At 38.7% G+C, this 27959-nt stretch overlaps 2 protein-coding genes across 6 annotated transcripts; one reads left to right on the forward strand and one right to left on the reverse strand.

Annotated features, from left to right (window-relative positions):
• The first annotated feature begins 28 nt into the window (after nucleotides 1–28).
• Nucleotides 29–21978, forward strand: CEBPZ (CCAAT enhancer binding protein zeta). Its single transcript, XM_081255077.1, has 16 exons — nucleotides 29–234; nucleotides 3211–4700; nucleotides 8794–9025; nucleotides 9579–9768; nucleotides 11184–11272; nucleotides 13754–13807; nucleotides 14357–14459; nucleotides 14569–14637; nucleotides 16355–16421; nucleotides 17746–17840; nucleotides 18285–18342; nucleotides 18658–18845; nucleotides 19231–19320; nucleotides 20743–20804; nucleotides 20906–20987; nucleotides 21798–21978. Exons 1-16 carry the CDS (start codon nucleotides 79–81, stop codon nucleotides 21932–21934), a joined length of 3162 nt encoding a protein of 1053 aa, XP_081111203.1. The 5' UTR covers nucleotides 29–78; the 3' UTR covers nucleotides 21935–21978.
• Nucleotides 6713–27335, reverse strand: CEBPZOS (CEBPZ opposite strand). Of its 5 annotated transcripts, none has more exons than XM_081255085.1 (5): nucleotides 27017–27040; nucleotides 24213–24328; nucleotides 23115–23159; nucleotides 21974–22058; nucleotides 6713–7960 (listed from the first exon to the last, which is right to left on the reverse strand). In XM_081255085.1, exons 2-4 carry the CDS (start codon nucleotides 24325–24327, stop codon nucleotides 21976–21978), a joined length of 243 nt encoding a protein of 80 aa, XP_081111211.1. In that variant the 5' UTR covers nucleotide 24328; nucleotides 27017–27040; the 3' UTR covers nucleotides 6713–7960; nucleotides 21974–21975. The 5 variants fall into 5 exon arrangements, with proteins under 5 accessions (XP_081111211.1, XP_081111212.1, XP_081111213.1 ...); XM_081255086.1 differs by lacking the exon at nucleotides 6713–7960 and adding an exon at nucleotides 12557–13493; XM_081255087.1 differs by lacking the exon at nucleotides 6713–7960 and adding an exon at nucleotides 14583–14664.
• Between the last annotated feature and the right edge of the window lie 624 nt (nucleotides 27336–27959).

Consider the following 27959-nt stretch of genomic DNA (forward strand, 5'->3'; position numbering starts at 1 on the left):
GACACGCCCCCTGCAGGAAGTACGTCACCCGGCCAAGCGGAAGGAAGCTTTGGGCCGTGCGCGTGAGCTTTGCTTACCATGGCGGCCGTTAAGAAACCTTTGGAGTTCCACGCCAAGCGGCCCTGGCTCCCGGAGGAAGCGGTGGAAGATCCGGACGAGGACGACGAGGATGCTAACGATGAAGCCGACGATGGGTTCTCCCTGCAGGAGGTGTTACGCCTTGGAGGCACCAAGGTAATGGCCTTGGACTCCAGGAGAAGGGAGACACAGGCGCGTGGAGTGGTCCCGCGAGTGGCGCGGGCAAGTGGCGAGGCAGCCCCCGAGCTGCAGAGTGGGAGGGCGTCGTGGACCCAGATCCCAGTTTCGAAATGTACTCGGTGCGCTTCCCGCACTTCTTATTTCCCATTGCTCTTTGCAAGAGAAAAGTCCTTTAGAATTGAACGTTTTTATGCCGTGTCTTTTCTTAGGATGTAGGCGTCGTCTCATTTTATTGACGTAGTATAACTGGCACTCCATCAGGTCGGAGAGGACTGACTTTTTTTTTTTGGTCCTGACCTCGTGGTATCAGTGTTTGGAGCCCCACTGGTATTGGAATTTAACTTCTATTCTCACAAAGTACACCCACACCCTCAGTTTACTCCCGAGAAGCTCTCTGCGCTCTTGGAATTTACATCCTAATTAAGGCAAAGAAACAGTAACCAAACTTTGGAATACATTGTATATCAGACGCTGAGTGGAGAAAATTAAAACGGGGAAGGGGGATAATAAATGGAAGAGGCGTTACAGTTTTAAACGAGGTGATCGGGGGATCCACCCGAGTTTTCGAGCAGAAAATTGAAGGAAAGAAGGGAGTGAGCCCTTTTGGTTTTGTTGTTCCAGGAACAATAAAAATAGTGCAAGTGATGTGAGAGGAGAGCAGTAAGAAATGAGGTCAGACATGGAAGCAACCTAAGTGTCCATCGACAAATAAATGGATAAAGAAGATGTGGCACATATATACAATGGAATGTTACTCAGCCATGAAAAAAAGAAATTGAGTTATTTGTAATGATGTGGTTGGACCTAGAGTCTGTCATACATAGTGAAGTAAGTCAGAAGGAGAAAAACAAATACCATATGCTAACACATATATATGGAATCTAAAAAAAAAAAAAGGTTCTGATGAACCTAGGTGCAGGACAGGAATAAAGACGCAGACGTAGAGAATGGACTTGAGGACACGGGGAGGGGGAAGGGTAAGCTGGGACGAAGTAAGAGAGTAGCATTGACATATGTACACTACCAAATGTAAAATAGATAGCTAGTGGGAAGCAGCTGCATAGCTCGGTGATCCCACGTAGAGGGGTGGGATAGGGAGGATGGGAGGGAGACTCAAGTGGGAGGAGATATGGGGATATATGTGTACGTGTAGCTGATTCACTTTGTCATACAGCAGAAACTAAAACACAACATTGTAAAGCAATTATACTCCAATAAAGATGTTTAAAAAAAAATGAGGTCAGAGAGGTAAGAGGATGGGCTTATGTTCTGAATTTCATGGGAAACCTTAGAAGATTTGTAGCAAATATGTGACAGAGCTTTGCTTTTTATTAAATGTTTTGTTTTCAGACTAGACTTTCTGGGCAACATGGAGAGGGGGAAGGGGAGGATGAGCGATTAGAGGCAGGAGAAATGCAACTTACCGGGGCAGATTCAGTTTGCTCTGTACTTGGGTTGTATTTAATTTTTGAGTACATAATATATGCACATGTTACGTAAAGATTTGTTTTGGTTTTTGCTTTGTTTTGTTTTGTTTAGAGGGGGGTACAGGATGAAAAGTCGTCTTTCCCACTTTTATCTCCAGCCATGCAGTTTCCCTTCCAGGAAGCAATTATTTTTGTGTCTTCTGTATCTTCCAGATACACACACACACACACACACACACACACACAAACCTATGTTTGTTATTTTTTACACAAAAGGTACCATACTATATAATATTTTAAATCTTTTTTTTCTTACTGTTTTATTAGAGATCCCTGCACATCAGTATAAAGTTCTGTCTTTGGTTTTATGCCCATAACATCATTTTCTTAATTTATCTAACTAGCCATTTATTGTGGATATTTAAGTTGTCAATCTTTTGCTATTTTAAATAATGCTTCAGTAAAAACCTTGAACATATATATAACTTTTTCCACATTTGTAAGTGTATGCATAACCTAAATTTATAGAAGTGGAACTGCTGGGTCAAAGGATGTGTCTTGTATTTTGACTGAAGTTGACAAATTGCTCTCCATAGAAGTTGTGCCAGTTTACACTTCCATCAACCATTTAGGAAAGTGCCTTTTCCTCCACCCTTTCCCCAACACCACCTGTCTTAATTTTATCTTTGCTTCTCTGGCAGATTAAAAAATAGATGTATCATTGTGGTTCTAATTTGGACTTTTTTAAATGTCAGTGAGGTTGAGCATCTTTTCACATTTTTAAAGAACCACTTTTTTTTCTATGAACCATTTGTTTATATCCTTTGCACATCTTTCTGTTGGTTTGTCACTTCCTTAACTGATGTATAGGAACTTTTATATTACATATTAAGCCAAATTACTTTGATATGAGTTGCCAGTTGTTTTTTCTAGCTTATTATTTGCCTTTCAATTTTTGTATATGTTTTGTGTGTAAGAGAATGATAAATATATCCATTCTTTTCTTTATAGACCCTGAGTTTTATGTCAAATTTGGAAAGATTTTTCCCTACTCTGGAATTATTTTTTTAATTAAAAAATTATTTTTATTTTTATTTTTTAAAGTTATTTTTGATGCGGACCATTTTTAAAGTCTTTATTGAATTTGTCACAGTATTGCTTCTGTTTTATGTTTTGGGTTTTTTTTGGCCACAAGGCATGTGAGATCTTAGCTCCCCAGCCAGCAGATTGAACCCACACCTCCTGCATTGGAAGGCAAAGTCTTAACCACTGGACCACCAGGGAAGCCCCTGGAATTATTTTTTTAATTATGCTGTGCTTTCTCCTATTTATGGTTTTATTTTTCACATTTAAATCTTTGATCTATCAAATAAGTACTTTGGGTGTAGATGGGAACCTAGGCAATACTGTGATAACTCAATTTCATGGATAATTGATTTCAAGGATATAGATATCAAATTAACTTTTGAGGTTTTAACTAAACTGTTGGATTTGTAATTTATTTTTAACTTATATTTTTATGCAGCAAGATTACCTTATGCTGACTGCTTTGGATGAGAATGAGGAAGTGGTGGATGGAGGCAAAAAAGGAGCAATTGATGATCTTCAGCAGGGTGAATTGGAAGCATTTATTCAGAATCTTAGTTTGGCCAAGTATGCAAAAGCTTTCTTAATTGAAGAAGATCAACCAGCTAAAAAACAAGAAGCCAGCAAAAAAGAAGCAAGAGTATCTAAAGTAGATAATAAAAAGCAAAGTACAGCAGAAAGTGAAAGTAAGGTGAAAAATAAGAAGAGGCCAGAACAACATTCTGATGAGAACAGCAGTGCCACAACAAAAGCAAAGAGAGATAAGCAACAGGATATCTTTGAATTTTTTGAGAGACGGACATTGTTACTTAAGTCTGGAGGCAAATGGTATGATCTGGAGTATAGCAATGAATACTCTTTGGGACCCCAGCCTCGGGATGTTGTGTCTAAGTACAAAACCTTGGCTCAGAAGTTGTATGAACATGAAATCAACTTATTCAAAAATAAGACAAATAATCAAAAGGGAGCCTCTTCTACCTGGATGAAGGCAATTGTGTCATCAGGGACGCTAGGTGACAGAATGGCAGCCATGATTCTTCTTATTCAGGAGGATGCTATTCACACACTCCAGTTTGTAGAAACTCTCCTGAACCTTGTTAAAAAGAAGGGCAGCAAACAGCAGTGCCTCATGGCTTTGGATACTTTCAAAGAGTTACTCATTACAGACCTTTTGCCAGACAGCCGAAAGCTACGGATTTTCAGCCAGCATCCTTTCAACAAGCTAGAACAGTTGTCCAGTGGCAACAAGGACTCAAGAGATAGAAGACTCATCTTATGGTATTTTGAACACCAGCTGAAACACTTAGTGGCTGAATTTGTGCAAGTCTTAGAAACTTTAAGTCATGATACATTAGTAACCACCAAAATTCGAGCCCTTGTAGTGGCTCATGAGCTTCTTTGTAACAAACCTGAGGAAGAAAAGGCCCTTCTTGTGCAGGTGGTAAATAAACTGGGAGATCCTCAGAACAGAATAGCCACCAAAGCCTCCCATCTGTTGGAGACATTGCTTTGTAAACATCCCAATATGAAAGGAGTTGTGTGTAGTGAAGTAGAAAGACTGCTTTTCCGCTCAAATATCAGCTCCAAAGCCCAGTATTATGCAATTTGCTTTTTAAATCAAATGGCCCTCTCCCATGAAGAAAGCGAATTAGCTAACAAACTAATAACTCTTTATTTTTGTTTTTTTCGGACTTGCATCAAGAAAAAAGATATTGAGTCAAAAATGCTCAGTGCCCTTTTAACAGGAGTGAATAGGGCATATCCCTACGCCCAGACTGGTGATGACAAAGTGAGGGAGCAGGTTGACACGCTGTTCAAAGTGCTGCATATTGTGAATTTTAATACCAGTGTGCAGGCCTTAATGTTGCTCTTCCAAGTAATGAATTCTCAGCAGACGATATCAGATCGATATTATGCAGCATTATATCGGTAAGTACCTACTATTCCAGTGTGTGAATGAGAAGTAATGTGGTCTAATATAACGCAGTGCCCCTCTGTGGGGCAATAGAAAGACTTAGAAAGTAGGATTTTTGGCCCCTCTCAGCAACTTGGTATTCACCAACTTTGAGTCATTTAATCTTTGGTTCCCTGTTGGGCATCTGTATTACATGTTTTGAATACGTCATTTATTATTTTTTATTTTGAGAAGTCCCCATCCTCGGTCCTGTATTTCTTTCCTCCTGTCCTTCACACAGCCATTTAGTCATTCATTCAACAAGAATTTTTTTGAGTGTCAACTATGTGCTGGGCACTATTCCAGAACTCAGGATATAGCACAGTGAACAAAATGCGCACCTCTAGAGGCACTTTCGTTCAAATTGGGGAGGACAAATGGTAAACAAGAATGTTTTTAGATAGGAGGGTTGGGGGTTGCAGTTTTGGAATTTTTTTTTTAATATTGGGATTAAGACTTTGGTACTAGATTTACTGAATTTTGCAACTGTCCTGCAGTGCACCCACTGAGGGCTGATATTTTGAACAGTTTGTACACTTGGGAGCTGTTGAAGTACACCAACAAGCTACGTATTTCCTTCTAATTCGTTTTTCTAATTTTACATACATATATCTTGTGAGAAACGTAACATAGTGGTTAATATCTTGGACCTAAGCTACATGACCTGAATTTGAATACCAGCCATTAGCTTGCTGTGTAACTTTGGACTTACTTAATCCTCGTTTAATTACTTAATCCTCGTTAAAACCATACTGGTAGGGCTTCCCTGGTGGTGCAGTGGTTGAGAGTCCGCCTGCCGATGCAGGGGACACGGGTTCGTGCCCTGGTCTGGGAAGACCCCACATGCTGTGGAGCGGCTAGGCCCGTGAGCCATGGCCGCTGAGCCTGCGCATCTGGAGCCTGTGCTCTGCAACGGCAGAGGCCACAACAGTGAGAGCCCCGTGTACTGCAAAAAAAAATAAATAAATAAAAATAAAAATAAAGTAATAAATACTTAAAAACTTTTTTTAGTTTGGAAAGACTTCCAAGGCTGAAAATGTAGAGATTTTAGGGTTAGGTTTTTTGGTAACTTTTGAGGGTCATAAGAATTTCTAATTCTTAGAAACTGTGTGGAATCTATTGGAAAACATATATTTCTAATATCCGTTTAACATCTCAGAGTTTAACACAACAGTCTAATATCTCTGAGGAGTACATTCCTAAACTCTTTAAATTACTGTTTGTCAAGAGCTCTCACAGATGGATTCCCTCAAAGGGCTTTTAAGCCTTTTTAAAGTATTTATTTTCTCTTCGTTTTATTAAAAATCCTTTAAATAAAAATTCCCTGATATTAGTTGAGGGATAAAAGAAATGAAGAAGCGATTTGGTTTACAAAAACGTGATTTATCAAAAACTCCAGGAACATATTCTGGGTCAAATGGTGGAGACAAGAACCATCTAAATTCTCAAGTTTTTCTTTTGATGCATAATGGAACTTATGATTTAAAATGAGTGCCAAAATGGATGGCAATGTTGAAAATTCAAATGAGAAGAGAGAAAGTGGAGTAGCAAAGATTATATGAATAACATAGACTTTCTCAGAATATCACCAATAGGTACTAGAATTGTGGAACTGACATATGGGGAAAACTAGATATGTGAGCAATATGAAAATGCCTCACAAGGTTAAATATTTTCATTTCTGGAGTTAGTAGACAAAAATTAAAGTGCTTAGAACAAAAGGATTGATTCCACTTTTGGAGTGGTTATCTGGAGGATTGTATTAATTCTGGGTGTCCTCATGTCTGGGGGTCCAGACCATTTGGAGCATCTCTGGGATTCAGCAAACAGGATAAAGAGAGAATTTAAAAAGTATCATATGAGATAATATCTCAGCAGCCTGCAAAAGAGAGACTTTGGGGGAGAGAAGGACAAATAATAGCTATAGTAAATGGTCAAGTATTTGAAAGGCTGTCGTGTAAAAATACAATTAGATTATTTTGTTGTGAGTTTTTTAACCAGTTTATTAACCTATAAAATTGTATATATTTAAAGCATACAACATGAAGATTTGATACACGTATCCATTGTGATGATTACCATAATCAAGTTAATTAACACATCGATCACCTCACATACACAGTTACTACTGGGGGGAGGGGTTGAGAATGCCTAAGATGTATTCTCAGCAAATTTCAAGTACTCGATACAGTATTATTAACTATTATTAACTATTCACCATGCAACTGAACGCTTACACCCTTTGACCAACATCTCCCCATTCCCCCACCCCCTACCAATCTGTTCCCTGTTTCCATGAATTTGATTTTTTTTTTAAGATTCTACATATACATGACATTAGAGTAGTTGTCTCTCTTTTTTTACTATGCATAATGTCCTCCAGGTTCATACGTGTCACAAAAAGGGCTTCCTTCTTTCTTGTGGCTGAATAATAATCCATTGTGTGTATATACCACATCTTCATGATTCATTCATCTGTTGACACACACATAGGTTGTTTCCATACTTTGGCTATTGTGAATAATGCAGTGAATGTGGGAGTGCAGATAGCTCTTTGAGATATTGATTTCATTTCCTTTGGATATATGCCCTGAAGTGGCATTGCTGGGTCATATGATAGTTTTATTTTTAATTTGTTGAGGAGCTGCCATACTGTTTTCCATAATGGCTGTAGCAATTTATATTCCTACCAACAGTGTACAAGGGTTCCATTTTTTTCCACATCCTTGTCAATGTTTGTTAACTCCTGTCTTTTTTATAATAGCCATCCTAACAGGTGTGAGTTGATGTCTCTTCATGATTTTGATTTCCATTTCCCTGACGATTAGTAGTGTTGAGAGCCTTTTCACATACCTTTTGGCCATTTGTGTGTCTTCTTTGGAAAAACGTCTATTCAGGTCCTTTGCCCATTTTTAAATTGGATTATTTGGGAGTTTTTTGCTATTGTATGAGGTTCCTAATATATTTTTTATACTAACCATTTATCAGATACATGGTTTGCAAATATTTTCTTCCATTCCATATGTTGCCTTTTCATTTTGTTGATGGTTTCCCTTGTGCGGAAGGCTTTTAGTTTTATGTAGTCCCACTTGTTTATTTTTGCTCTTGTTGCTTGTGTTGCTTCAGAAGGCAGTAGTAAAATTGATGGTTGGAAATTACACAGGAGCAGATTTCAGCTGTGGATAAAGACGATGTTTTCTGGCAAAAATGAGTTGTCCAAAATTGGATTGTGCTCCTAGAGTGAGAGTGAGCAATCCTCAGTCACGAGAGATATTGAACAAGCACTTGCCATGGAATGAACCACTTACTCATTCAACAGATATTGAGTGCTTATTAAGTGCCAGGCACTGGGGTTACAACAGTGAATAACACAGGCACAGTCCCTGTTCTGTTGGACTTTGGGGGAAAAATAGAGAAAGGAAACAAAAGGTGTTAAACTATAAAGAAGATAAACGTGGGACTGAGATAGAGAATAATGGAGGAACCTATGGATGTGCAGACAGTTGGAGAATAGCATTCTGGGCACAGAATAGTGTATAGGAAGTATTTACACAGGTAGTACATTGAACAAGAGATTCTCACAATTCAATTTTCTACTATACATGTACAGTCTTCACTAGAGCCATGTGGAGGCAGCCTCTGGTCACCCAGCTAGTAGGTAGTGATGCAAGGATAAGAACCCTAGTCTAGTTGACTGCTTTCATAGGTCAGTTTTCACTGTTTGGTTTTGGATTAGCCTTCCATGGGCAGTTCTTTATCTATATGAAAAATTATACTGTTAGGGCTGTGCCCTGTTGGTCTAGAGAATAGAAAACCACGTGGAAAAGAGAAAAGAAGCCACACACTAAAAAGAAAGTCGTGCTCCTGTGGCTTTTCTTCCCCCTGGTACTCATCACTCTTTCTATTCTGGTCATTGACTTCCATCTTACATCTTAGGGCAGAAATGGTCTCTTGTTCTAAAATAAGCAGCAAGGTTATTCCTGACTAAGATGAGGTTAGTAGTTGCCTCTAGTAGTTGCTGGGTATGGGGATGTTTTATGAATAAACGCAACCTCGTTTCTCTTGCAGGAAGATGCTGGATCCGGGGTTAATGTTGTGTTCTAAGCAAGCCATGTTTCTTAACCTTGTCTACAAGTCTCTGAAAGCTGACATCGTGTTGCGGAGGGTGAAGGCTTTTGTGAAGAGGTTACTTCAAGTTACGTGTGAACAGATGCCGCCATTCATATGTGGAGCTTTATATCTCGTGTCTGAGATCCTTAAAGCAAAACCAGGTTTAAGAAGTCAACTAGATGATCCTCCGGTATATTTTACAATTGCTCTTTAAATCGAGTGGGTTCTGAAATATATTTGGTATTTTTCTTCTTTCCTTCAGTGACAATAACTTACTTAGTTCTCTGGAGCAGAGTGTGAGTCCTGGAATTAGACTGACCTGGATTTTAGTCCGAGGTGTACAGTTTACTAGGTGGGCATGTTGCTTCACCCCTTTACACGTAACAAACTACCCTAAAATGTGATTATATGAGATAGTTACAGTTACAGAGCTAATAGATCTCTTAAGCCTATCTCCTCAGTTGTGAAATGGACATAATAGCACCTACCTCGTAGGGTTATTTACAACAACTCAAAAATTCATTTGAGGGCTGAATGCTTTCAAAGTCTCAGGGATTCTTGGCTCAAAACTTAACTCTGTTACATTTAGGAATAAGAATGTGGCCTACTCTCACTCTAAGTTCCATTGATGGAACTTTCACATTTCAACAGAATTGCAATAAAAAAATCTTTAAAACTACTTCACGTAATTGAATACTCTTCCCGTTGATTAACCCAGATTCATTAAACCATTTTTTTTTTAGGAGTCTGATGAGGAAGAAAATTTTATTGACATAGGAGATGATGAAGAAACAGAAAAATTCACTGATGCAGATAAAGAAACAGATACAGATACCATGAAAAAAGTTGAGATGGAAGAAACTGTGTCTGAAAGTCATGTGGAAACCAAAAAGTTAGAGTCTGCTTCTTGGGTGCACTTTGATAATTTGAAAGGTGAGTTTCTTAAATCTTTAAATTATTTTCTTGAATTTTTAAACCGAGGAACTGGATTCCCCTTTAATCTTAATAGAAATTAATATTATACCATTTTAGAAGTCCTCAATATTGCTTTATTTTAGATGGGAGCTCTCATAACCAGATATAATTAGGATCCTAGAAGTAAATTTTTAATATAATGAATCACTGACTTATGAACAGTACTACAGATAATAAATACATCTTTTAAAATAACTTAAATCTTAGAAATTAAAGCAGATACCTTTTGGAGCTGTGAAGATTTAGTGAGAAAACTGGCCATGTTAGATGCACAGTAGATCTCTTTTCCTTCAGCTGTAAGTGTAATAAGTTTATACTTTTGAATGAGTTTTAGTTTCTTGATCTTTATCTGTACATGTAAAGGCCCCCTGCATGGAACATATATGAAAACAACACGTGTGTACACAAAGTTTGATATACAAACAAAGGTATTTGGTTACATATTGTGAATAGTGTGGAACATGTGGTTACTTTGTTCAAGCATCATGTTTACCCTCTGTATTTCCTTAAAGTAATGTTTTAGGATTGAAAACATTCTTGATATAGAAACTATGTTTTCCATACACACAAACTGAATTAAGTCTATTAATAGACTATTAGAGCCAAAAGAAATCTTAGAAATGCAGGCTTTTCATTTGAGGCTGTAAAGAAAAGCACACTAGCCTTGGGGATCAAGAAAGGTGCCAGACCCATTTCTTCAAACTTGTTGTGGGACTCTTGTTCAAATTATTCCATCTCTCTGAACTATAGTTTGCTTGTGAAGCATAAAAGAGAAATATGGTAGCCACCAGGAAGTTTTTAAAAGAATCCATCAGTTGCCCTGAAGGCTAAACTGGGAATAATCCTTTAGAAGGATGACAAGCATGTGCATTGTGAAGTAGACAGTTCCTTGTGTGTTCTGAAGTTTCCTTGTTTTAAATTTTCTAATCCGGAGTTGCTAAAAACATGAAGAAGATAATATAAAACCTGTTCCAAGTGAGACTTACTTCTGGGCATAATTTAATGACAAACGTTCAGTGTACTCTAAAGCTCCAAAAGAATTTAGACCTGTTTCATCTTCAGGTCATTTGTCATCTTAACACTTATGACCTAATTGACCGAGAAATGGGTACCTATTTGAAAAGAGGATAAATTTTGAAGGGGAGCTTTTAGTAGTTGGGATAAATATGCTGCCTGGTTTACTCAATAACAAATGCTAGCTTAGGTACCAAGATAAATTCTGGTGGCTTGGAGTTTTTATTCTAGGTAGGATGCCTGGCTAACTAAAAATGCTGATACTTAATAATTGTCAGTGACAGCATTGATCCCGGTGGGTGTAGTGACCTCTTGGGCTAGGAATAGAGCATTTGATAAACACTTATTTTTGTTCTCAGGTGGCAAACAGTTAAACACATATGATCCATTCAGTAGAAACCCTTTGTTCTGTGGAGCTGAAAATACAAGTCTTTGGGAACTCAAAAAGGTAAAATAATTTCAAATTGTCTCTTAATTCAACTGTGCTATATATTTGCCCCCATGGATTTAACACCTTGAAGTTTCCATTTTTCTTATAAGTGATAAATATAGGAGTTTAGTTATTTAGACATTAATTGGCAGAAGAAAGCAATTTGAAGTATGTCACCTGGCTGTAATGCCTTATAACCAATATTTCTGTTGCCTCTGAAAAACATTAAATTTACACATTTCTATATTCACATGTAGAAAATCTTAAATATTGTGCATGCAAAATAAGGATGTTATACATGGCTATAAGTAAATTTTGCTTTTTGTAAGCACACTATTGCATATAATGGCTCTGTAAAATGGATAAATTTTGCTTTATGCATTAGATATCTCTGAAAGGTTTTGTGATAATAGAACTTTTTGCAAGCAAAGTTACTTTTTAAATATGTGAGAGGAACTCATATTTCTAATAAGCTTTCTATGATATTTTTGCTAAAGCAGGTGTCTACCCATGCAGACTCCTGTGGGTCCCTGACACCTTGTTAGCGAGTCTGCAAGGTCACAACTACTTTCATAGTGATACCAGGACATTATTTGCCTTTGTCACTATTGACAGTGGTGCTGATGGTATTAAAGAAATGGATAAAACTGCTGGTGCCTTAAAACAAATACAGACAGTAGTACCAAGCTGCACTCATGGGCATTACATTCTTCATTGCCATATACTTGCAGAGGGGGGAAAAAGCCAGTATCACATAAGAATGATGAGGCAGGAAAAAATGTTGATTTTATTATCTTGACTCCAAAGTACATACATGTCTTCTTAATGTTCTATGTGTATATATAACAAGAACACATAACACACACTGCTGCAGACCTAAGTATGAGGGTTGTCTCATGTCTCAAGGAAAAGTGCCTGTGTAGTTATTGGAAACGCAGCTAGCTGTCTGGCTGACAGGCTGGTCACTCAGACTTGGGTATTTGGGAGATATTTTCTTGAAAATGAATGACGTGAACCTGTTACTTCAATCAAAACAGCTGACAGTATGTGTTGTCAATGATAAAGTTCAAGCTTTTTTTTTTTTTTTTTTGTGGTATGCGGGCCTCTCACTGTTGTGGCTTCTCCCGTTGCGGAGCACAGGCTCCGGACGCGCAGGCTCAGCGGCCATGGCTCACGGGCCCAGTCGCTCCATGGCATGTGGGATTTCCCCGGACTGGGGCACGAACCCGTGTTCCCTGCATTGGCAGGCGGACTCTCAACCACTGCGCCACCAGGGAAGCCCAAAGTTCAAGCTTTTAAGCAAAGGTTAAAATTTTAGAACTTCTGTAACCACCATCTTGAGCTTAACAGTTTCTCAATACCTTTTCTGACTGAAAGGAGTGGTGATACTAACAATGTGATTTTTGTGATATTGAATGAAATGTGACCAGCATTTGGAAGCATTGCATAACTCACAAAGTCAGTATTTTCCATATAACTAATACACAGTGTTATGAAGTCAAGCATGGATAAAAGATCCATTCACTGTAGACCAGTTAATTTTAAGTAGCAAGTACCAAAAGCTGATTGATAGGGTTTCAGGTTCCACACTGCAACTAATCTTCAATTTTGATATAGTATCAAAGAAAAAAAACCCACAATTATGTGAAAGACTATTGGTTAATCCTCTTTTTTCCAACTATATATCTGTGTGAAGCCAGATTTTCTTCATATACTTCAACTAAAATAACATGGAATACAGAAGCAGATATGAGAATCCACTGTCATGTTAAACCAGACATTAAATAGATTTGTAAAACTGTAAAATAATGCTACTTTTATCACTAATATTTGTTCTGAAAAAGTTATTTTTCATTAAACATTATTTATTTATATTAATATGTAATAGGTTTATTGTTTTTTTATTTTTAATATTTATTTTTGGCCGCGTTGGGTCTTTGTTGCTGTGCATGGGCTTTCTCTAGTTGCAGCGAGCAGGGGCTACTCTTCGTTGAGGTGCACAGGCTTCTCATTGTGGTGGCTTCTCTTGTGGAGCACAGGCTCTAGGTGCACGGGCTTCAGTGGTTGCAGCACGCTGGCTCAGTAGTTGTGGCTCGTGGGCTGTAGAGCGCAGGTGCAGTAGTTGCAGCTCACGGGCTTAGTTGTTCCACGGCATGTGGGATCTTCTTGGATCAGGGCTCGAACCTCTGTCCCCTACGTTGGCAGGCGGATTCTTAACCACTGCACCACCAGGGAAGCCCTATTGTTAATTTTAAATGAACTATAAGTGTTTAAAATTTTTCTGTTGTAATTTCTAATAAGGTAAATATCAATAGATATATCCCACTTAAATTACGGAAGCTCTTGAGGTCCTTGATTTTTAAGTATATAAAGTGTTCCTGAGATCAAAATTTTGAATCACTCTTCTGATGTATCGGCTTAAGTTTCAGTTTTTTGGATTTTCTTAAATAATCTGCAACTGTGGTAGGAGTTGACCTTATTTCACATTTTTCTTTTTAGCTTTCTGAGCATTTTCATCCCTCTGTGGCCCTTTTTGCAAAGACTATCCTTCAGGTAAGTCTCAAATATTCAGAAGACAAGAAATTAAAGAAAATAAGTAATTCAGTTTTAGATAATCAATAATTAGTCAGTGTTTACTAGATAGAATCGTGTACATTTTTCTGCTGTTGTAAAGGAGCAATGACTTGTTTGATACAGAGCAGCAGATAATTCTTCCCACTCTGAGATGAATGGAAATACAGGATATTACAAAACCACAAGAGTTATTTACTACATCCTGGCTTTGCTCCTGAAGAAAGATTGCCCTCCCCTTTCCCTTTTGTCGTGTTTGCCAGTCAGGGTTTGGTTCCTGGTTAATGGTTAGATAACCTACATAATACTACTTGACTATTCATAAAATCAGCAGTGCATTGTAGAATATGTATGAGTGTGTGTTTAATTTCTTCAAGAAAAGAATAACATGCATGAGAGGGATATTTGAAGGGTCTTTTATTGCATATTTGTGCCTTCAAAGCAATGTAATAGATGTTTATGCTTTTCTTCTTGTTTTTTCTCTGGATGTATATATATATAATTTCTTAATTCCCTCCCCCTACCTTTCAGGGAAATTATATTGAGTATTCAGGGGATCCACTACAGGATTTCACACTAATGAGATTCTTGGATCGATTTGTATACCGAAATCCAAAGCCACGTAAAGGCAAAGGTACGCTTCTATTTGATGAATTTTTTTGTTTTCCCTGTTAATATTCAATAAACAACATGAGCATATATAACTAGGTTTTACACTACACTGTCTTGATTTTACATTTCAGAAAACACAGACAGTGTTGTGATGCAGCCAAAAAGAAAACATTTTATGAAGGATATTCGTAGTCTTGCTGGTAAGTATAAAGCCTGGACGGTTGAACCTGACAACAGTACAAGTCAGTAAGATATAAATTGTGTTATTCTTTGCTCTACTTTATCAGAATAAAATCTAAGCACCAGAGATATTATCCATCTTTGTTGCCAAGATTGGTATGCATTTTCAAGTTTACTGAGATTGGGCCTTTTTTTTTTTCCAGAAAATTTCAAATATATCCAAAGCATATATACACAAGTGATATGATGGACCCTCCCCACCCCACCCATAACCATCACCCATCTTCAACAATTAGCATTTGCCATTCTTTTTTTTTTTTTGCGGCACACGGGCCTCTCACTGCTGTGGCCTCTCCCACCCTGGAGCACAGGCTCCGGATGTGCAGGCTCAGTGGCCATGGGTCACGGGCCCAGCCGCTTCATGGCATGTGGGATCCTCCCGGACCGGGGCACAAACCCGTGTCCCCCGCATCGGCAGGCGGACTCTCAACTACTGTGCCACCAGGGAAGCCCAGCATTTTCCATTCTTGTATCATCTATAGGTAAAGCTATAGCTTTATCAGTGACACTGCCCCCGCCACCCCCCATATATAATTACCTTTTACAGCTCAGACCGTTTTAAGCTCTCTAATGGGCTTGGCGGAAATACCCACAACAGATTTTGTCACAGAGCCTCATTTTAAACTTATTTCAACAGGTATTTAGTACCCATCTTGTGGATCTAATTCTGCTTTTGTATTCACAGCAGGTATTTCTTTACATACTAGATCCCAGCTCCTTTTTTTCCCCACAGTCTAGGGTTCAGTTACAACTTATAAATCATTTAATTTCTAATTGACTTATATCATAGAGGTCCAGAGACATAAAAGGACTTGCCCAAAGTTAGAGTTGGAATGAGAAGCCAAATACTCTTTCAACCAAGATGAGCCTGAAATTTTTATTCTGATGAGGAAACACTAATATATTGTAGTTCCTTATTCTTGTTTCTTAGTTTTCCTCAGTATTAAGTTAAATTGTGGATACTTCTGTGTTTGCTTCCTATTCCCAGAATGGCAGGCATTGTTGTCATTTTTCCAAGGTGAAAAATGATGAGTTTAAAGTGATTATTAAGAGAACTCTTCTGAGTCTTTGTTTCTCTTGAAATTTGGATCCTGGATGCAATTGGAGGACAAGAGAACCCTGTTCTTTCACTGTGACGCACTGATGGCTACAAACTATCGTAGCCGATGAAGTTTCAAATGTTGGGTTTCCTCCAGACAGACTTTTCCAGAGGTTGTCCTTCGCACTATAAGATGCCTTCTGTCCAGGGACTTCCCTGGTGGCGCAGTGGTTAAGATTATCTGCCTGCCAGTGCAGGGGACACGGGTTCAAGCCCTGGTCTGGGAAGATCCCACATGCCGCAGAGCAACTAAGTCTATGCACCACAACTACTGAGCCTGCGTGCCTAGAGCCTGTGCTCCGCAACAAGTGAAGCCACCGCAATGAGAAGCCCACGTGCCGTAACGAAGAGTAGCCCCTGCTCATCGTATCTAGAGAAAGCCCGTGCGTAGCAATGAAGACCCAACACAGCCAATAAATAAATAAATTTATAAGATGCCTTCTGTCCAACTTCCTCACATTATGAGACTTTAGAATCTTTAAGATTCTAAAGAATTATAGGTATTCTGTATTTTGTCTTAAGAGCTTGAATAACATAAAAAGAATTACTTAAATAAAATTCTTAACTTGTTTTCCTAGTTAACAGTAAGGAGTTCCTTGCAAAAGAAGAAAGTCAAATACCAGTGGATGAAGTGTTTTTCTACAGGTAATATATTTAATCTGTTTCATTTGGAGAACTGTTAAATTTAAAATTTTTAGATTCCATAAACGCTTTGTTAACATAGGCCTATCTTGAAAAGGGCGAACGATACATCAATCCATTTTTGTGAGGGGAGTTTAGAAATGTCATTTTGCTAATGTTAAGATATCTAAATGAAACTAAAACAAGTAAATTTGAGGGTTTTGTTTTTAATAATTTAGCATAAATTTTGTTTTAAAAACCTTGACTTTGAAAAAAAATTTTTTACTCTAGTAATTTTCTTACAGGCTTAAAAATCTGTAACTTGTGAGTTATTTGTCCAAAACATGGCTCTGCATAGAATTAGCAAAATTCACTGCACTACTATGGAGATAAGTCCTAAACCTACTACTATTAAAACTAATACCTTGTAATAGTAAAGGAACCTTTTTTTTGCGGTACGTGGGCCTCTCACTGTTGTGGCCTCTCCCGCTGCGGAGCACAGGCTCCCGACGTGCAGGCTCAGCGGCCATGGCTCACAGGCCCAGCCGCTCCACAGCATGTGGGATCATCCTGGACCGGGGCACGAACCTGTGTCCCCTGCATCGGCAGGTGGACTCTCAACCACTGCGCCACCAGGGAAGCCCCTGGTTTGCTTTTTTTTTTTTTTTTTTTTTTTTTTTTTGTGGTACACGGGCCTCTCACTGCTGTGGCCTCTCCTGCTGTGGAGCACAGGCTCCGGACACGCAGGCTCAGCGGCCATGGCTCATGGGCCCAGCCGCTCTGCGGCATGTGGGATCCTCCCAGACCAGGGCACGAACCCGTGTCCTCTGCATCAGCAGGCAGACTCTCAACCACTGCGCCACCAGGGAAGCCCCTGGTTTGCTTTTTTAAAAAATTTTTTGTGTAAAGAATTTTGAGGCTATGATCCCATCTGCAAAATGCTAAGTTTCACTGTACCCTGATAGAAGAAACGGTCTAACTGATAAAATATTGTGATTACAGTTCATTTAGAGCCACAGTTTCTAATATTCAAATACTTGTATCATTGCAATCGTGCTAATGCTAAAACAACCTTTTACTGTGCCATTTAATTAAGATGAGTTAAGGTGTTTTTATGAAGAACCAAGCCTAAATCATTGAAATTTACTATACTTCACATTTCAAAAGTTTTCAACTGTTTTGAATTCAAAACTATTTTTTCTATAATAAATACAGATTTTAGTGATTTATATCCACCTGAGTTAACAGCTTTTACACTTGTTTGTGACACTGGCCATAGGTGCTTTGATTATAGTAAAATGGACCCTATGATAAAATTATCAAATATATAACATGCATTTTATTTTAGGTATTATAAAAAAGTTGCTAAAGTGAAACAAAAACGGAATGAAGATGAAGAAAGTATAGAAGATGTGGATGATGAGGAATTTGAAAAGATGATTGGTAATTTGTTTACCTTTATAATCCAGTTAGAAAAATTTTATTGGAATTTAGACTGAAAATAAAATGGGAAATTAGATAAGCTTACATTGAGCTCACATGTTGCGTATCAAATTACACCTACTAAAAATAAGCACATAAATAGTTCTAATGGAGTAAAAAGGTCTGCAATTGCTAAATATTGTTTTATTTGATATTTTCCCTCTTTCCATAAAATAACTGTAGAAAGAAGCTAAAATTAACTGGAACACATTTAGTTTAGGGATTTAATTAAGGTCAGCATATTGTTTAGATTAATAAAACACCAGCAGTGTCAAATGTATATCATTTTGCTGTTTACTTATCATGAACAGCCAAATCATGATGTGTTGATTGATTCAAATATAAAACATGTCAACTTTGTTATTCCTTGCTACATCTCACAATTTGTATATTGTTCTCTGGCAGACACGTTTGAAGATGATAATTGTTTCACCTCTGGAAAGGATGACCTTGACTTTGCTAGGTAAAATACTTTTCTTCAATTTTTTTTTTTAACTTTTCCCAGCATTTCTCAAATTATTGTCCCTCGGAACAGTGGAGCACAGGACTATGTGTTGTATAGGAGAAAGGTATTAGGTATTAAAGGAAGTTTGGGAAGTGGACACAGTACTTTCATTTTGGACCTTTATAATGCCTGTTAGTATATTAAATAAAGGCTCTGAGCCGTCTGTAACTCTCCTTTGAATTCTGTTAACAGCCTAATGCCCTGCTGGTCACCAAAACATAACTTGAGAAAACAAAGTCCTCTTTTACATTTCAAGTTTTTGTTTTTCTTCAGCAACATGAAGAAGAAAGTAAAAGGAGCTAAGGATGACTTAGAAGATGAAGATTCAGAAGATGAGGACCTTGGTAATTTGGATGATGATGAAGTTTCCTTAGGAAGTATGAATGAAGAATTCAGTAAAATTGAGGAAGATGGAGGAACATTTATGGATGTGTTAGATGATGAAAATGAGGGCATTCCAGGTAAACTTTTAAAAATATAAGACAAACAAACTGGAGCTTTCTTCCTCAGCATAGGCTAGTTTTTCTGTTGAAGGTTTTTTAATATTACCCTGTATTCAGGTTAATACTCAGATCAGACAAATTTAAAGAGGACCTTTTTTCTCCTCTCATTTGAAACTGAAGGGTTTTTTGTTGTTTTATCAGCAGTTGAGTTTCTGTTTTGGGCTTTTATTTAATCAACAATGAGGCTATCTGTGCTATACCTGTCGAACTGTTATATTGCCTTTTTAAAATGTTGGTAATTTGTAGTTTTTAAAAGTTAATCAGTATTAATCATCATAGCCCTATAGCAGTTCTACTGTTTTCTTAAATTGCTTAATAACAGCGGGGTTTTTTTTGGTAACAGAACTTGATGATGATGTCAGCTTCAAAGTCAATAGTAAGAAAAGCAAGAGAAAAGGTGCAGATGATTTTGACTTTGCTGGGTCATTTCAAGGTAAGAAAATGTATTGAGTCTCTTTTAAACCTAAGCAATGAGCATGCAAAAGCTATTGTTCATTATCATTTTGGGAAATTAACTTTTCTAATGGATAAGAAGTCTTAAACATATTTTTAATATATGAAAAATGTTGTTTCTCAAATCCACCTTCAATTATTTTTTCTTCCCAAATTCACTCCTCTCATTTAAATAGCTCTAGATCATCATTTCATTCATGTTTAAACCATTCAATAATACGTAAGCCATGGATTTTCCATAGACACCTGTTGCCTTTTTCCTTTTCTCTATCAACTCTTATCCTTCCCACTTGACCCATCTAAAAACCCATGCTCTTTATTAACTTCATTTTCCTTTTTTAATGAGATCTGCCATTTTGCTGCCATGACAAAATGATTATAACCTCAAAAATATATTAAACAAGAATTTTTAAAGTATATGATAACAGATTATATCTTTTAGTGTAATTTCTATGGTGCTAATAAAAGGAAAAAAGTACTATATCAGGTGACAATATTAAGTTTTTGATAAACATGTAGAAAGCACGATAAATGTTTTATGACGAATTTTACTCCAAAGTGGCTCTAGTAGAGACACTGATGTAGAGTTTTAAGTATTGTTTCAGGTAAAGTGAAAATGGATAAAAGCAATATTTTTAGTTAATATAGTTTTAGTGTGAGTTAAAATGTAATAAACATTAATGAACTTATTTAGAAAACAGAAACAGACTCACAGGCATAGAAGAAAAACTTGTGGTACCAAAGGGCAAAGGAGAGGGGGATAAATTGGATAAACAAGGCCCTACTGTATGGCACAGGGTACTACATTCAATGTCTTGTAATAAACTATAATGGAAAAGAAAAAATGTAATAAATATTAAAAATAGATATTTTACTATCTTATCTATTTTGAAAGGTTTATATGTTTAGAATTATAGGGGAGTTTTTTTTAAAGAACAGGTTTATTTTGAGTAGTAAACAAAACTCCATTTATCACATAATAAACAAACCTGCCATCAATTTCTTCACAGTCCAAAGAACAAAACCTCTGACTTAATTAGAGTTTACACAATCTTAAATAGTCTAAAATCCATCCATGTCAACTTTGGACTTTTAATCTTGCCTGATACTACGAAATAGGGCAAACTTTGATCGATGGTCAAATCTGAAAGACAAGACGACACTGTTGTCATCTGAACGGTCCTATTAGGATATTAACTTAAAAAAAAAAACCTTTATACTAACTTTTAAGTTATTTTTCTGTCTTTAAATGCCAGCTACCTAATGATACTAGAAGATAATTGTAATTGTGTGTTTTAACCCAAATATATATATTTTTTTAACAAAACTGTGTTGAAGATTATATTTATCCAAAATCATTGGATTTACAATTTAATAATCTAGATTTATACTTTTTTTTAAGGACCAAGAAAGAAAAAGAAAAGAAATTTCAGTGACTCCAACCTATTTGTAACTGCTGAAGAGGTAATGCTAATGTACTGCTTTAAGCAGTTGGCTATTCTATTGATACATTGTTTTTTAAGTTTCCTAATACATGCATCCCCCCCTCTTTTTTTCTTTTAAAGTTTGGCCACCTGTTGGATGAAAATATGGGATCCAAGTTTGATAACATTGGCATGAATGCCATGGCTAACAAAGATAATGCAAGTAAGTAACTTGAATTTTTATTTAACTTCGAATTAGGTTAACTAACTTAGGCTTTAACTTAGAATTTCTGAAAATCTGAATATTTTTGGAGGACCTTTTTTTTTTTTTTTTTTTTTTTTTTTTTTTTTGCGGTACGTGGGCCTCTCACTGTTGTGGCCTCTCCAGTTGTGGAGCACAGGCTCCGGACGCACAGGCTCAGCAGCCATGGTTCACGGGCCCAGCCGCTCCGCGGCATGTGGGATCTTCCCAGACTGGGGCACGAACCCATGTCCCCTGCATTGGCAGGCGTACTCTCAACCACTGCGCCACCAGGGAAGCCCTGGAGGACCTTTTTATAGTAAGAAGGGATAAATGGTTCCTTACAACCTGAAAAGAATGGTTTTTTCACCTCTGTCTGCAGAGCAATGGGATTAAAAAGTATTTATACTACAGAAAAAAAAATACAGCCTACAAAAGTTACTTTTTTTTTTTTTTATGGAGGCAGGCTATTTTTATATAGTATGAATTTGCTAAGTAACTTTATAAATACTTTATAGGCATTTTAATTATTTCTGATACTGATAGTTACTGGCTGCTCTTCTTTCACCAGTAAGTGTTCAGGGGAAATAAAATCTTTAGAGCATTTGTTCCTTTGCTGTAAACAGTAAATCTTTGATGATAAATATGGAAGGAAAGCAACAACCAAGGAGGGGTTTGCGTAGTGGATGGGAAATGACTGTAGGTCATGGCAGACTGGAAGTTCCTGTTAGGATGTTCAGTGGGGCCTCCAAGGGTCTACAATGTGCTTATCTTTTTTCTCCCTCCTCAAAGGTCTCAAACAGCTTAGGTGGGAGGCTGAACGCGATGAATGGTTACACAACAGAGATGTGAAAAGCATCATCAAGAGGAAGAAAAATTTTAGAAAGAGGCCAAAAACCACTCAAAAAATTAAAAAGCAAAGAAAATGAATGTTTTCTAAGTAAATTACAAGTTAAAGTTCTACTTACTCCTAATTTTTGCTGTTCAGCCATTTTTCTTGATCTTGCTCTCTGATGCCATACATTCCAGAGTGTTCAATGGATTTGTAATAAACTATAAATAGAAATAGCTGTCATTTATGAAATCATGTAAAAGTGTTAAAATTAAACTATATTGAAAAAAGTCAAGCTTTTTTCCCCTTATTTCTACATGGTAAAATGAAAAAGACAATAGGATACATGTGTTATATATAAGCTCTAGCATCTCTGCTAATCATTGTAATGAACACTATTTACTAAGCATTACTTTATACCAGATACTGTGTGAAGTAATTACATAATGTTATCTTGTTTAATCCTTAACAACAATTCATGAGATGGGCATTATTTATTTTTAACATATTTATTGGAGTATAATTGCCACACAATGGTGTGCTAGTCTCTGCTTCATAACAAAGCGAATCAGCCATACATATACACATGTTCCCATATCTCCTCCCTCTGGAGTCTCCCTCCCTCCCACCCTCCCCATCCCACCCCTCCAGGCGTTCACAAAGCACCGAGCTGATCAAGATGGGCATTATTATCTCTACTTGACGGAGAAAGAAAAAGCTCCAAGAAGTTCCGCAAACCAGAGATTGGTTTTAAGTTTTAAGCTGTGGATTTGATTCCATCACACTCAGATATGTCTCATTCCAAAGTCTACATTCTTTTTTTTTTTTTGCGGTACACAGGCCTCTCACTGTTGTGGCCTCTCCCATTGCGGAGCACAGGCTCCGGACGCGCAGGCTCAGCAGCCATGACTCACGGGCCTAGCCGCTCCGCGGCATGTGGGATCTTCCTGAACCGGGGCACGAACCCGTGTCCCCTGCATCAGCAGGCGGACTCTCAACCACTGCGCCACCAGGGAAGCCCCAAAGTCTACATTCTTAACCCACTGGAAGAATTAAGAATCCGGCCCATTAGCTGGATTAACCCATTGGCTAACTGGGATGAGAATTTTCTCCACTGTGTTCTCAGAAGGAGTGAAAATAGAAATGAACAGTATTTTCAGAAACTGGCATCACAAAATTAAAAAGTCATTTAGCCCTTAATTGGTCATAAAGAAACAATTTATAAAGGTTACCTGAAGAGGTTTTGTACTCTTAATTTCACTTAAGGAAAAACATACCTTCCAAGATGAATGGGAATTTCTTGCTCATTGTTTGCCTGAAATCTAAAGAAAAGTCTTAAAATTAGGCATGATTAGAAATTCATTGTTTTAACACATGGAGCCATACTTTAGTGCTAGCTTTAGGGTCTATAAGATAGGAATCCTATAAATTCGAAATTTGTGTTAAAGTCCTTGGTAATCCAGGAACTATCTTTTTAAATAGGGTGTAAATTGCACTTAAACCTTATATGTAGCCTTCCCTAGTTATTTTGGAGTTTTTAAAACTTGGCCTATATATATGATGTAATTTATTTTGAAACGGTATTTAAAAGCAAATTTTCAGTGTTAATGTGAAATTCCCTTGTGTAATTTTATAAATTGTTTTTATGGATGCCATTTTACCTTGTTAGAGAATTATACATAAGACTTCACTACACCCAATTTTTGAAGTGATCTTAAACTTTACTTTGCTTTTAAATACCATTTGGATGTTTTCTTTTATACTCTTCCATCCTTTAAGAAGGCAAATGACAAGTTTCAAAGATGGCCACCACCCCAGGACTACTATTCCCTGCTTTAGGGAAAGAGAAAGTAGCACCTCCTGATTTTAAAAGTTGAGGGCGCTAATATAAAATTTCCCCCACAAAATGACAAAGCACTTTTGGTGATGGCCAGTGGCATGGGAAGGGCTTTTAGTGGCTAGTATTGATGCAGAGGAAACACTCTCCTAGCTTGAGAAACTGGTTACTTGACAATTCAGCTATGCTACCTCTTGCTTTTTCAGTCTTACCAAACAATGAGGTGTAATGGGCAGGCTGGATTTTTTCCATCTGTGCTCCCAAACTAAGCCAGACCAGGACACTGCTCTATGCCCCCCATCAGTAAAATCCATGGAAGTATGAAACATTTTCCCTAGTCTACAAACATTTTTTTTTTTTTAGGGAGAAGAGTCATTTATTCTATAATAATTAACACCTAGCTTCTTCCCCTTGTGCCCATAAAATGGCTAATATCAATACACTGAATCTGAAAAGGCAGTTTCTCTAAAGAAGCCATTTAACCTAAAATGCATTAGCAAACTGTACATCCCCCTACTAATTTCTGAATTATGATTACCTTGGCTTGTGTTCATCTTTTTAAACAAAAAATATGCTCCAAAAACGCCCACAAGTTCAGCTACTAAAACTCCTTTAAAGATCTTCTTTGCCAGTGGATCCATAGTACGGGCCATCCTAAGTTAACAATAACAAATAAATGTAAACCTGAATAAGCATGTATAAACTTAGTACCACTTCTATAAAAATAACTGCAATTCATTCCCATACTTTGAATGATTATATAGGAATAAAACCCTAAAGTTGGGCTTCCCTGGTGGTGCAGTGGTTGGGAGTCTGCCTGCCGATGCAGGGGACATGGGTTCGAGCCCTGGTCTGGGAGGATCCCGCGTGCCGCAGAGCGGCTGGCCCCGTGAGCCACAATTACTGAGCCTGCACGTCTGGAGCCTGTGCTCCGCAACGGGAGAGGCCGCGATAGTGAGAGGCCCGCACACCGCGATGAGGAGCGGCCCCCACTTGCCTCAACTAGAGAAAGCCCTCGCACAGAAACGAGGACCCAACACAGCCAAAAAAAAAAAAAAAAAAAAAAAAAAAACCCTGAAGTTACCATATCCTTAGTTGTATTAGACATGTCTCACTTTCCTAGTTTTCAGCCTCCATGCCTAAGGGGCACAAGTGAACCAAAGACATGACTGGAGAAAGCACAGCGCGGAGACAAAGTGGAAGGCATTGTGAAAGGAACTAACAGTTTATGGAACTGAGATTTTTAAATTGCCTAAGAATATAGAATGGTGGGAGTTAGGGTAAAACTTTTTTTAGCTGAACTAGGAATTAAGTAAGATATGATCTAATGGGCACAATATGTGAAGTTCTTTATGAAGTACCCTACAAAAGTAAGGTTATTCTGCAAGTCGTTGTACATGTTTTATAGCTAGAAGTTTTCATTTATTTATACAACATACTGAACTATGTGCCACAGTTCTGGGCATTTTATATAAAGTTGAGCAATAAACTGGTTCTTGTTCCTGAGGAGCTGCTATTCTAAGTTTTTTCAAACTAATTACATCACCCAAAGGGCTTGTTAGAAATGCACATTCTTGGGCCTCAGAGAGCAATTCCCCAATCCCCAGGTTCTGATTCAGCAACTCTAGGGTTGGTGCCCAGTAATCTGCCCTTTTGCAGGCAACTCCAAGTGACTTTTATACGAGAGGCCTCTGGACCACATGAGGGGAACACTGACCACCATCACCCACTAAGTGGCAAAACTAGACTTCAAATCTTGATTCTCTTCCTATAATTAAAAGCCAGTCAGAAGGAAGGGCTTAAGTCTTTATTCTCTTTCACTAAAGCAAAAGCCAACAAGGAAAGGGCTATATAACAAGTGAAGAAAATAGCATATATGACTTACTGAATATATGAAATGTAAACCCAAGTTGTTGTTGTTTTTTTTTTCTTTTGGCTGTGCCCAGTGGTATATGGGGATCTTAGTTCCCCAACCAGGGATTGAACCCGTGCCCCCTGTAGTGGAAGTGCGGAGTCTCAACCACTAGACCACCAGGGAAGCAGCTAAACCCAAGTTTTTACTCTGCCTCAAAGTCAGGAAGGATAGGAGAACCAGTGGTTTTTAAACTCAGGATTTCAACACTGTCCTGTGTATGCTCTGTAACACTCTTCCGTTCTCCGTGTGAGGTGGCACCTTCTCTCTAATACTCTACAGCCCCAGCTCTCCCACTCATTCCATTCAATTTTAACTCCTTTTTGCAATGTCTGAGGATGGGCGTAATTAAATACCTTACTTTGGTAGGACTATCCTACTAATATTGTAACCAGGTGTCCCTCCCCCCGACCCAGCCCCCAGATTCCCTTCTCTCATTTTGATAATGTGATCACCCTGGGGACTAAAAGATTCAAACTTTATTATTCTTACCTAAGAGAAGTGAAGTGGACGGAGTTAAAAAAGAACTTACACATAACCAAGAGGCGGTGAGGGAGTGGGAGACTTGTTTTGCTTTGTCTACTACTATGCTGTACACAACTGACAGGAAATAAGCCATGATCAGTACAGGGAGCTCTCCTGGGGTTATCTTTAATGTTCAAAGGGTGAAACACAAAACAAAACAAAGCCTGCCTGCAGCCAGATCCACAGTGCAAGGGCTCCAAGTAGAATTTTGTTTTGTTTTGTTGGCAGGGAGAGAGGCTAAGGGTTCAAAAAACAAAGTCCAAATAACTGTATAGTAAAGCATTTACCTTTCTTAAAAACGGATATACATACATTTTACATTCCAAGTCCCTCAACTTCAGAAAAGGTTATAATGACTGATAAAACCCATTTGATAAAGACCACCAAACGCATAGCCATCCACGACAGTTAGGTTACTAACGGGCAGAGGCGGAGTAAGACTAGACAAGATTTTGGAGAAAGATGGAACTCAGGTGAAGTTTAAAATAAAGCAGTCCTCTGATGGGCTCGAAGAAAAGCAGGGCTGTGTGTCATGAGGTTACATCACACTGGGCTGAGAAGCTGACTTAGGGTGCACAAGCTTAAGACAAATGTGCAATGTTGCGTCCGAAAACCCCTCGTCTATGCACCAAAGCTGGAGATCGACGCGGCTCAGCCTCTCCAGGCTTTCAAACAGCAAGGTCTTTCCTCACACTCCAGATGTGGGACAAGGTCCCTGCTACGACCTGGGTTCAATTAACAAGGGCACTTTTTCCAGGTTCCCACGGTCAAGCGCCAAGCAACCACCGACGCCTCCGAGAGTGGCCTCGGGCCGACTACCCGCGCTCCTCAGCCCCGCGCGGCCTCCGCATCTCCGGTGCCCCGGCTCCAGCCAGCTCCCCAGCTCCCCCGGTTCCCCCACACACCTGGCTTCTCCCCGCCACCCGGGCTCCCAGCCAGGCGCCGACACACGCGCAACGCAAGCAGCACTGCCCGGGTGCCGCGCCAAGGTCATTGAGCGACCCGGAAACATTCGGGCCGGGCCGGCGCCCCTCCGGCGGACGGATACAGTGACACCGAGTGTTCTACGTATAGCCCCAGAACTCTGCCGAGATCCCCCCAAAAGCCTGCTCTGCTCCCCGCTCTGAAGACCTGCCAAGGGAGGCAACTGAGCGAGAGAGACCCGCACGCGTGCCTTACCTGAGGCGCGTACTCGCCGGGCTGCGCATGCTCCAGGGCTGGCAGAGCCCCGCCCCTCCCGGGTTGGGCCCGCCCCGCCCCGCCCCGCCCCGCCCCACACCGTAATCACCCGTTACTGTTCTCTTACTAAAAGTCTACCCTGACTGCAGGCTGCTTACATTGTTTTATTTAATCCTCCCAACAACTTTGTGTCATGATAGGTGCTATGAGTATCTCATTTTACAGAGGAGGTGAGAGTTTAACCCTGCCCACAATTAAACAGCTAGTGAGAGCCAGAACTTGGATTTGAACCCAGGGCACTGACTGGAAAGCCTGTGCTCAATCATTTTTCTACACCCTTCAACCCAAAGTGGCATCAGCAACATTGGCATCACTTGGGAGCTTGTTAGAACTGCAGACGTACTGAGTCAGTCTACATTTTAGCCAGATCCCTAAACAATTCGTTCGTAAATCAAAATTTGAGAGTCACTGCCTGTACTGCCTACTAAATAAGAGGAGGAAAAGCGGGGAATGAAAAGGGGAAAGGGGAGGAGGAGGAGAAAAGGAATATAAAGGTCTATGAAGGTTCCATGTGGTTGGGCTACACCCCACAGGCCTGCAAGCTTTGTAGTTGCCAGCCTGGAAACCGAAGAAACAGTCTGGAGACAGCAACGGAGACATCAATAGATT

The sequence above is a fragment of the Mesoplodon bidens genome, assembly GCF_964165515.1.
Source record: "Mesoplodon bidens genome assembly, chromosome: 14".
Classification (NCBI taxonomy): Eukaryota; Metazoa; Chordata; class Mammalia; order Artiodactyla; family Ziphiidae; genus Mesoplodon; species Mesoplodon bidens.